General features: G+C 37.2%; 2 protein-coding genes across 3 annotated transcripts; both read right to left on the reverse strand.

Annotated features, from left to right (window-relative positions):
- Positions 1–4,437: 4,437 nt before the first annotated feature.
- Positions 4,438–5,078, reverse strand: LOC144569543 (uncharacterized). The gene has a single exon (XM_078319932.1). The coding sequence runs from the start codon at positions 5,050–5,052 to the stop codon at positions 4,462–4,464; it is 591 nt and encodes a 196-aa protein (XP_078176058.1). The 5' UTR covers positions 5,053–5,078; the 3' UTR covers positions 4,438–4,461.
- Positions 5,079–6,509: 1,431 nt separating this feature from the next.
- On the reverse strand, positions 6,510–10,838 carry LOC144569494 (O-fucosyltransferase family protein). Of its 2 annotated transcripts, XM_078319865.1 has the most exons (6): positions 10,603–10,838; positions 10,426–10,523; positions 9,168–9,238; positions 8,697–8,785; positions 7,733–7,954; positions 6,510–7,316 (listed from the first exon to the last, which is right to left on the reverse strand). In XM_078319865.1, the coding sequence occupies exons 1-6, from the start codon at positions 10,689–10,691 to the stop codon at positions 6,566–6,568; spliced, it is 1,320 nt and encodes a 439-aa protein (XP_078175991.1). In that variant the 5' UTR covers positions 10,692–10,838; the 3' UTR covers positions 6,510–6,565. The 2 variants fall into 2 exon arrangements, with proteins under 2 accessions (XP_078175991.1, XP_078175992.1); XM_078319866.1 differs by lacking the exon at positions 10,603–10,838 and having other exon boundaries at positions 9,163–9,238; positions 10,426–10,486.
- Between the last annotated feature and the right edge of the window lie 601 nt (positions 10,839–11,439).

Consider the following 11,439-nt stretch of genomic DNA (forward strand, 5'->3'; position numbering starts at 1 on the left):
TTAGTTACGTTATTAGTTATTACTGGTCCTGGGAGCGGCCCAAAAAGGGAGCCCAAGTAGTCCTTTAACATCAGCAGCATCCGGATGTTATATAATATAACATGTAGCTTAATCCCACAACAAGAATATAAATCGCTGAAACAAATGCAGATGCTATAAAACAGGCACAAGGTGCAGCTTGTAAAATTAAGCACTTACCCATCTGGACCTGTGAACTATCAAGAAGGTTTATGGGCTGAATTAGGAGTAGGCACAAATATTAAATTGTATTAGGCCTCTTTAGATTTGCCCCTGATTCATTGACGACAACTCTAAACTGTAAAAAGCTGAAGTAACATGATACGAACAGTGTTAACTTGTTTGATGATGAAATACAAAGACCCTCTAATGAGTAAAGAAGACCCGTGTATAGAAGAAGAAGATACTATACTGACGCACGATGAGTATGTAGCGCAGGCGGGATCCGGGCACTTTAGAGTTTGTATCTCCTCAGTTACCGAACTGAGTACAATGCTCTCCGGATCAATAGTAGAGTTAGTATAGTGGTTTGTTTTGAAATTCGCGTCAGATGAAAACTGACGACTTAGGATTGCACTGGATTTGAATTTACGCTTTGGGCCAATATATAAACACGTGATTAGAGTGGAGTTAGTATCGCCTCAGTTTCTGCATTTGGTAAAACGAGCTCCCAGGTGAACGATTAGAATTCGAGCTCTAATTGCAGCAAAATGTAAACTTTATATAAAAAATCTAGACCACTCAAAAGTGGTGATTTCTATCTATCTAAAAGGATTGTAAAAAAATCTAAACAATATAAATTTTTATTTACTGATATATTTTTAATTATACAGAGATCATATTGAACTATATATTCTGATCGGCTATTTGAATTTTGAAAACAAATACAGCCTCCATCTAAACAGATAAACGTATCCAATATTCAAAGTACGTATGCAATCAAGAAAATGCACAAAAGATAAATCAAAGTAACGACATAATTTTTTCAACTAGTAAAGTTATTAAAATAGCAATATCAGATTATCAGATATTGAATTTACAAGACATAATTCTATGGGAATAAAATTAATCTATTATAGGTGTATAAAATACAAAGCAAATTCTTTCCTTCATTCTCTACTACGAGTCTTCAAGTTGCAAATCTCACCTTAAACTTCTCCCTTTGATAAATTTGTTTCGTCCTTTTTGGGGGTTTAAATAACTTTTGGAGAGAGTTTTGAAATCGTGGGAAATCAGTCGAAGGAAAATTGGGGAAAAAAAAGTGGATAAACCGCTAAAACTGTTAATTAACGGATAGAACTTACAAATTACTCCGTTAATCTTCGTGCGGAAACGGATCTTGCAAGCGTAGCAGTATCACTGGTTCTGCAAGGAATCACAAGCCGAAGCCGGAAGCCCTGCGTTTTCCACGACCTAAGACCTTCACCTTAACAGAGTGCTTTTCTCTCTTTCTTGACAGTCTCTTATTTCGGATTTATTATCAGATTAGAGTCTGAGAGAAAATGATATGCATAGTTTATATAAAACCAATGCACCTTTTCTTAATGGGTTGGCACCTATTCATAACGGGTCGGGTTTTTAGTTTTCCATAATGGGCGTACCCTTTATTAAATCCAACAAAAACATACAAGTTTATGCTAAAAATTGCCTTTTTTATGATTTATATTAGAGGTGGAACCTGGGAATCTGTATCCTCTGCAGTAACGGAATGTCCGTTAATATATCTAGACCGTCCGATTGAGATCCGCACTAATATTAAAGAGCTCCGTACATCATAGGTGTGAGTCAGATTGACTCCGATCCTGATCAAACGACCAAGATGCAGACTCGGCACCGGGTCGTTACGGGTGGCAACAGAACTAGGATTTTTTTTTCTTTTTGAGTCAGTGGTGCGGCCCGCATAATTTTGTTATACATGGGCTGCATTGGGTTCATTGTGCTTACAGCAAAGTTGATGTCTTCAGGACTGGACTGGGCCATTTTCTTCGCTCATTTGTCATTTTCGCAAAAGAGTTGCATTGTTATGGGCTACATTGGGTCCCTTCTGTGTTATGGCCCATATATAGTGGTTGTGGAGCGGCCCGCAAAAGAGTTGCATTGTTATGGGCTGCATTAGGTCTCTTACTCTGTTATGGCCCATATATAGGAAGCGTATCCTCTGCGGAGGTTTTACCTGCGGTGTTGTGCGGTGGTTTTGATCTGGTCTGTTCGTTTCGAATCGGACAGACTAGATCAGATCTTTCCCGAATTTTAAAAAAACTCAAAATTTGGTGAACCCTCAATCCAGCTCGTCCGATCCGAAACGAACGGACCAGATCAAAACCACCGCACAGATAGCGTTTCCCATATATAGCAGTTGAGGTGCGGCCCGCAATAGAGTTGCATTGTTTTGGGATGCATTAGGTCCTTTACTCTGTTATGGCCCATATAGCTGTTTTGGTGCGGCCCGCAAAAGAGTTGGCACTCTTATTTCTCACTTTTAATCTTCAATTCACTTAATTTTTTCGTTGTTTTCTGCACACAAGTTTCAAAATTTACATCAATAATCTAATTTTATAGCAAAATATAACTAAAGGCAAGGATGTTTATCCAAATTATGAGTAAAACCCTAGCCAAAATTCATATCAAATTTCATGTTTATCACTGTAGTGCGTAGGAAAAAGAAAATAAATAAGGGATCGACTAACAGTCCCCCTACTTCAGTCCCCTATCTGTCCCCCGCACTAAAAGACAAAAAAAAAAGTTAAAACGTGCTAACTACCACCAAAGAGCAAGATTAATGCTATCTTATTAATAGTCAAAACGTATAGTATTCATACCTACGAATTTATAGTATTCATACTTATTATCAGAACCATTTGTCATATGTAAACACAAGCTGGAGGGGACCAGTAACAACCAGGGGGACCGCTGACGTCTTGTGACAGCCTGGATTGGGGACCGCAATCGTCTGAAAGCGACATTTGCCAAGATTGGGGATCACTACAGCGAAACTATATATTATTCATATCTAAATATAGAAGTATTCGTATCTAAACAAATGAAGTATTCATACTGACGATTATGAAGTATTCATACATGTTTGAAATAATTTATACAATTCAAAATTCAAAGTCAGATTCATCTCTCACCCCACCTCTTCCAAAAAGTATTCATACTGACGATTACGAAGTATTCATACATGTTCAAAATAATTTATACAATTCAAAATTCATTGTCAAATTCATCCCTCTCACCCACTTCTTCCAAGAAGTATTCATATCTAACATGAAATATGCATATCTAACAAATGAAGTATTCATATCTAACTAATGAAGTATTCGTATGTTGCATTGTGACAACCTTCGCTGGGCTAGCATGGACCCCCTCCAATGGTGCACCACGCTCTCCCCACCGAATCTTGACAGTGCACCATGCTCTCCTCGTCAGATCTCGACGGTGCACCACGCTCTCCTCGCCGGATCTCGACGGTGCACCACGCTCTCCTCGCCACGTGAGAAGATTGAAGATTAAAGAGGGTGGGTTTTGACCACGTGAGGGAACAAAAAAGGAAAGTTGTTAGGGAGACAGATAGGGGACAGATTCAAGGGGGACAACATCTTTACTCAATAAATAAATTATGTCACTCACCCTGACGAAATATCAAAATTTTCACCATAATTAAAAGGCTGTGCGGATTTAGTTGGAAATTTTGTCAATTTATCTTTCCAAAAGAGAACAACCCTCTGGGGAAAAAGAAAATTGAACTTTGTTATTTAATTGAGTTATATAAAGGAAAAGGCAATGTTGAATAATTCATCCAATGTATCTCCTCATTTTTCTGTGTTCACAATTGTTTTATGCAACAACCGAATTTTAGAGGGAATAAATTTTGACTGTTAAAAAAGGAGGGGTAGATTTTAACAGAGCAGTTTTGGCTTGATGCAGCGTAATAACTACAGAATTAAAACAGTACGGCAAATGGTTAATGCGCTGCATGAAGACAAAACTACTTGACGCTTTATTTCATTTTTGTATCCAGAATTTGAGATCCAAGCTATGCCCCCAAGTCCAATTGGAAAAATATTTTAAAAAATTGTAGCAGTCTCCTTGACGCTTTATTTCATTTTTGTATCCATTACAGACTGTAAAAATTACAGGCATGCATGTATAGTATAAGAATTGACATCTATATCTATATATATTTGTTCTCAACAGTCAACATACAACCATCTTATTACCAAATAAAAAAAGAGGTTCGTAATTATTAAATCGTAACAGCAAAAAACGAAGCAACGAAAGAACCCTCCCTACAAATAATCAAAACTATCATCATCACCTATGCTTGTAAAACATGTAAATAAATAACAAAATAAACAAACTAGCTAGCTATAATAGATCGATGTATTAATTATACGCAGAACTCGGAAATTTCTCCAGCAGTAATGCATCGAAACAGTATACCTACTCCTCGCCTTGAGGGTACTCAAGCAAACCAACCTCTTTCTGTCTCTTTAGCTGTTCATAAAACCTTTTTATGAACTCCTCTGCTTCAGAATCCACCCCTCCATTTCTGCTGCTCCCTTCGATCTGCATTGGTGAGAAATCAGCAAACCTGGCATCAAATGGCGATACGGCATCACTTGTCATGAGGCCACACAACTCCTGAGATGTGTACTCGAGCCGTAGTGGGGTCCTGATGTCAGCGTCTTGCTCTTCTGATCCCTCTACAACCGGTGTGTTTAGGCAAGGGAAGTAACCTCGCTTATTGTGGCCTTTCTTTGCATGGAAATAGAGAGGGTTTGGGCTGTTGTTACAAGAGAACTCGTACTCTTTTAACAAAGAAGGTTGCTTTATGCTGTGGTGTGAGTGATGGTGTTTGTGTGCAAGGAGGTTTGTAATGGATTTGCCTATGAATTTGCTTCTATTCATGAAGATGTTTACATCCATTATGAGCTTTCTCTTTGATATCACGCTTTTCACCTTTAGCATGAAGAGAACGGCTCTTAGGTAGTCCCACATCTTCTTTGCTGCGGTTTGAGAGTGCAATTCCATGGCTAAACTAGCTAGGGTTTGCTCTGAAGGAAATAAGAGGAAGAAAGTTTTCTTGTTATGAAATGTAAAATAGAGCTTTGACAAGGAATGATGCTTAGATTAGATCTATTATGGGGTCACTGGGGTGGGGTTTATATATATATACTTGGTACAACGAAAAGGGAAAGGATGGAGACGGTGAGAAGCAAAGACAAATGTGCTTAAACTCCACTCCAGTTATCCAAGAAATGGAGATGTCCTTTCCTCGAAAAATTGAGTGAGAACTAACTACAGTGATCATGTTAAGAACATGTTGAAATTTTGGATAAATGGAGAGGATGTCGGTTAGGTTAGAAAAAAGAGCAAAAGAAGAAAAAGGTATTGCTTAGTGGCTAAGAAGTGGGCGAGCGTGGTGCGCTCCCGACAGGTGGGCACTGCGCTATTTTGGGCTTTAATTTAGAACATTTTTGTTCTTTTCTAATGTTCTTTTTACTTTTTGTCAGAACAATGGGACAGCAAGGAACCAAAACCCAGGAGAAAGGCATCAAAGACCGTTTGAACTGGAAATCAGATTCTGTGAGCGTTAACAGATAGGCAACACTGTGTGGTAAGTCACTGACAGGTGGGGCTTCTTCTAATTAAAATGAAAAAATTGCAGAGTTTTCACGTTTGTTGCCAGTGAACTCCAAACTATTAATGTGGATAAAATGTTCAAGGGGAGAAATTGAACATCTATTACCAGTAATGAATTAACAATTTAACATATAATTAAAAACAATAATCCATCAGATGATGTGCAGCACGGATGCCACACCGCACCTGATCTGAACATCTGATTTACTGATGTAGTGCTCCAAAATAAAAGAATATGCTCTGATCAGGATTTGGTCATGTGAACCTCAGGCCTCAGCGGCTCAGCGCGGGTACTTACCAAAAAAGAGCACGAAGCTTCTTTTTACAAAATAGAAATTTCTCCCCGATTGCAGAGCTTTCGAATTGTGTACAAATGCATTCTTAATTGAACAGCCATTTTTTTTATTTCTAAAATGTCATCTTTATATGTCAAAATGCATTATTGCAATTACACAACCCTTTTTTCTCCAACTGCATAGCTTATTTGGCAAATTAATTTCTTTTTTATAAATACATTTTTTTTTCTATTGTTTTATTTCATGATCCTCATTCTTATTTTTTATACGAGTGACCCAAATCTGATCCGTCCATCCTTTTGCTTTGATCTCTTTCAATTTGACAACTAACGCCATTGCTGAATGTCATACTGACTCCAAAGCTTAAAATCCCAAATAATCAGATTTAAGAATTTAGTATGGACTATGGATCATTGTACTCATTGTGTTAGAAGTAATCTCATCAATCCTTCGGACTGAAGTTCATACCACAAAACTCTCACAAATTATAAAAATAAAAAATAAAAATAAATACTTGAGCCTGGACAGACTAGTCTATACAGACTAATGCCAAAAAAGGATAAGGCTAACATAACAACAAAATTGTAATATTTACATTCAGTAATCTACATCCTAAACTCACAAAAGCAATCAGGCAAGGCAGAGCCTCTTCCCGTGACAAAATCCTCTCTATGCACTTCCCACAAAACCCTAGCTAAATCCTCCCCTTCAAGCCCCTTTGTACTATAATTTGCAAAAGCTCTTCTATTCAAAAGGAGGGTTTTGTACAACCCCTTGGCTGCTCTCATGCCCCCTACCATCTTATCCATATTCCCAAAGTATGTTGCCACATAAGCATCACTATTTATTGAGACGTAGTAATCTAACGCAGCCTTGGTATTTCCGTGCATGGAATCAAAATCCACATGATTTAATAAAGATGATTTTGTATAGACATGTTTATAGATGGAGGTAAAACCTTCAATTTCCATTAATTCATCTCCAGCAGCTAAATATATAAAGGTGTTTGACGGTATGCCAAGTGACTGGAGAATAAAAGCAGTTTCTGTAGGAGTTAGGGGGCACTTGCCGCGGCTCCTCCACTGAAGTGCAGCTGGGCCTGTCAGAGGCTTTTTATTGGATATGATGAAATCCGAATTGCGTGCAATTTCAATGGATTTCAGAGACAAAGGGGAGAGAGAAGGGTATGTGCACCTGGAATATGCCACCATGTCAGGCTCAAAACGGAGGTGTAAGGAAAGAAAGGGTTTGGGTATTGCATCAAGAAGTTCCTGAGCCTTGGTTTCTAGGGTTTTGGTGAGGCGAAGCGCGTTGTAACAACCTTGGCACAAGGCCGCTTTAACATGTAAAGGGTACCTGATATAATGTCAACATGATTAGATTTCCCTTTTTCTTATTAATTTTGAAATTTGCTACGTTGGCATCGGTTATAGGCAGTGTCTATGTGATGACAGCAACAGAAAGAATATATGACTTTTTATCGTTGCCATAAAGAATCATCAAGAGATTTTCTATATACCTTTTTGTTTCCAATATGCAACTTGGAAATTGATATGCCTTTTTGACCATCACAACGCTTTTTTTTTTTTGGCAATCATTATCAGAGCTGACTAATAAGGTTAGCCTTATAGGTAATTTTGGTCACTGAGCTATTTGCAAAAGAACATTTGGTTCTAACTCCTGGACCAGCTAATTGTACTAACAACCAATAACAACGAAATTATATTATTTGAAATGTTAAACCATGATCACAGTAGAATATTAAGTAGTACCTATCTCTTCTCTGGCTCATAGCGGGTGTAAATGAGATGTACCGATGTTGCAAAAGAGATGGAAGCACTTCCTCTGCATAGTCAAATTGCCCCTTTCTCTTACTACAATCAACCTTAAACGGCTCTCCTAATTTTAAATCGTCAGGTAATTCCTTCACAACTCTTACATAGCCCTTTGTTCTCTCTATGAAATAGTCTACATCAAAAATATCTCCAAAATCACTGCCAAGTTGAGAACAGAAAGAAAAGTACCGTGAATTGAGTCTCAGTGAGAGACTAAACAGAAATTATAATTTAGTAAAAGTTTGTTGAAAACTAAATTAAGATGACATCTAATCTTTCTATATAAATATTATCAAGTCTGCATACAAAGTCGCGTTAAATTTGAGCAATTCCAACCCCAAGTATGGTTCAACTATCCCATGAGTCATACATCTTTTGCGCAATGACTCAAAGACTCAGTTGTTAAATTCAAAAGATATAATCAAATACATATTAGCCCAGTCATCTCTTGGCCTCGAATTTCCAGTGTTTTGGTTAATTTAAATTTAGGAGGTATATGTATTATGCAGTAAAAGTTTGTATTTTGTCTTTATGATTTGTTTCACTACATGAAAAGCCTTTGGGCAAATCCTCATCATTTTTTTACCTCTTAAGCTTAATCTCTCCTTTGCTACAATTTCCCGAGTAATGTCACTGATTTAACCTAAACTAAACTTAATTAGCCTATGCAGCTTGTCACCAATTCAATTTGAGCTCCACAAGTCCCAAATACTCTCCATAACATCTCTTATTACTACTGTGACTACTATTGTTATAATTGTTAATATAACAATCATAATCGTCATTCTTTTTTTCTTTTTCTTTTTTGATAAAAGTGCGGTGAAAGAGCACACGTGTTTCAAGGAAACAATAGTTTTTTATAATCATCATTCATACAAATCCTTTTCCACAGAGTTATTACCTGGATTCATTCCAATAGGCAGCTACATCAAATTTGGGTAACACCATAGTTGCATTAAGAAGACGTGCTATCCCGATTCCATCACAAAGCTACAAATACAAAAGGAGGTACCAATTACAGTATCCGTTTAGGCATGTATAAGAACATAATACCTTTGATTGAAAGCTTGATGTCATATTAGTCACCCATGACAGTAATCAATTTCTGTACAGGTCATACGACATTAGCCACTATTGTAAGTTCGGTCTTTTTTATTATTTCAACTCAGCTGAAGCATAACCATCAATGGAACCCTTGAAGGTTAAAGGGCCAAAGATCATTTTGGATAGGGTTTGAGCATTTGAAGATATGGACGTGTGAAAAGTGCTATTTTAAGAGAGCAAATATGCAAATTCAGGCAAACAAAATATGCAAAGAAGTAGGTACCAAAAGATTCAAGTTCTTAACATAATCTTTCTAATTTTACCATACATCACGTCTCATCTGATTGAGCCCACCATAGCAGTCGATCCTTATATAGCCATTGTTTTTTGCTGGCAAAGCTGCACATTTCAACACAAAAACAATAACAATTTAGAAAAGCAAAGGAGAAGGAAAAGATGGCAGACATGCACAGTCAACTTTGACCAACTATGACTTTATCAGGTAAAGTGAGCATTGGTAAATGAAGACTGATACTCAGAAATGACTACGAAGACTGTTTATTGTTTGATTTCATTTGTTATGAAAGAACTCCTCCATCTCTGGCCTTTTCTATATCAAAATGGAAAATCAAACCCATAACAATTGCGGGTATCTTTCAGCAACCACCCAGTAATATGTGCTGAAACGATACTGCTTTGGGGTTTCATTTTCTTCTTTTGGAAACCAATTAGGCCATATATACTTCAAGCAAGCACTCAGTAGGTTCTCGAGGGAAGTAAATGACAAACAATAAAACAGTAATAAAAAGAAAATAAATATTATATGTGCTAGTTGAATAAAGCTAACAAATTCCATCTCAGAATCCAGAAAAAGACCGACTGAGATATAATTACTTTGGAAAGATTAGCCCATTCCAAATAACCAATTCCAATCAAAATTTAACTATATATTATTTATTTATTCTCTTTTGAAATACTCAGTACATACAGCAAAGCCTGGTAACAATATAAATCCATCCTAATTATGCAACACTGGAACCAGAATTGCAATCCTTGGTAAAGAGATTGAAAAAGTTATAGACTCGTGCTGTAACTTTTATATTGCACCGACACTAGAATATTTTCTACACTAGATGGAAAGACCAATATGTGTATTGTACACTTCAAATAAGGCCCTCAATTATTCTGCAACTAGGACATTTGTTTAACAGCCCTCTCTAAAATTGCTCCTTGACTGACAACAAAATTCTCAGGAAAACAATTTACCGTCTGTTGATTGCTCATATATACAAATTCCAGATATTGCCTAAGACAAAGTAAACTCCTGTTATCATATTGAACAGTATGTCATGTTCATCCTTACTAGTGAGTTCTTGTGAAACATGGAATCCGGCCGTAATGCCAAACTTAAATATAAGGCCATATATTAGGAATTATAGAAAGCTAAGGCGGTAGCTGATAATAAAAACCAAATGGAGTCAAGATTGTATATTTCAGGGACTAATGCACAGTACAACATTTGATGATTTTGCAATATATGTGTCAAGTGTTTCACTTAATTGTAAAATCGAGGGCTGAAACTAAACCTTCTAAAGTTCCCTCGTTATCCTTCCACCATCCGCAAGGCCTCCATTCCGAAACCCTAGGTGCTTCCCAGATTATGGATCTCACTTTATAACTCGATCTGTTAACAGAATACAAAAGAAAGAGGTTACATGGAATTATGTACTTGAGATTTGGGAGCGGATATAGAGATAGAGTACCTGAACAAAGAAAACGGAAAGAAGATAATGATAACAGAGAAGAGAAGAAGAGATAGAAAAAGGGGTATAGGTCGGATGTGTTGGTGCATTGAAAAAAGCTGAGATGGAAATGGTGAAGGGAAGGTTTTGAGAAGCTCGCACACTTATTAAGGAGAGGGATAATGGTCGGAAGATGGAGGTCGAGACACAGATTGTTAGATTTCTCTCAAGTTTAAGAGCGATCGGGGGGGAGGAAGTGAAGAAGTAACGAGGAAGAGGGGAATCTGACTGTGGGGACCGCATGTCAGGAATCAGAGGTTTGGGCTGAAATAAAGGCCTGTGAGCTGGAGCATTGTTAATTTTGATTCTAGGCCCATTTTTGTGTTGAGGGGAATCTGACTGTGGGAACCGCATGTCAGGAATCAGTGGTTTGGGCTGAAATAGAGGCCTGTGGGCTGGAGCATTGTTAATTTGATTCTAGGCCCAGTTTTGTTTTGAGGGGAATCTGACTGTGGGGACCGCATGTCAGGAGTCAGAGGTTTGGGCTGAAATAGAGGCCTGTGGGCTGGAGCATTGTTAATTTTGATTCTGGGCCCAGTTTTGTGTTGTGACAAATGTTATTTACTGGTTTCAATTTAATAAAAATTTGAAAAAATAATATGACGTGTCACTATACTACATGTACAATGTAAATAAATTGTGGTTGTGTGTGATATCAAGGGAAATTTCAGCATAACTTTTAGTTATATTTTGGAAAAAATGTACGAAAATATAACAAAAACAAGGCATTGGTTCAAATTAACATTTTCAAATTGCACTCATTTAGTGTTTTGACATTAAAATAGAAACTTCTATTTC

Source organism: Carex rostrata, chromosome 18 (assembly GCF_964058835.1).
Source record: "Carex rostrata chromosome 18, lpCarRost1.2, whole genome shotgun sequence".
Taxonomy (NCBI): Eukaryota; Viridiplantae; Streptophyta; class Magnoliopsida; order Poales; family Cyperaceae; genus Carex; species Carex rostrata.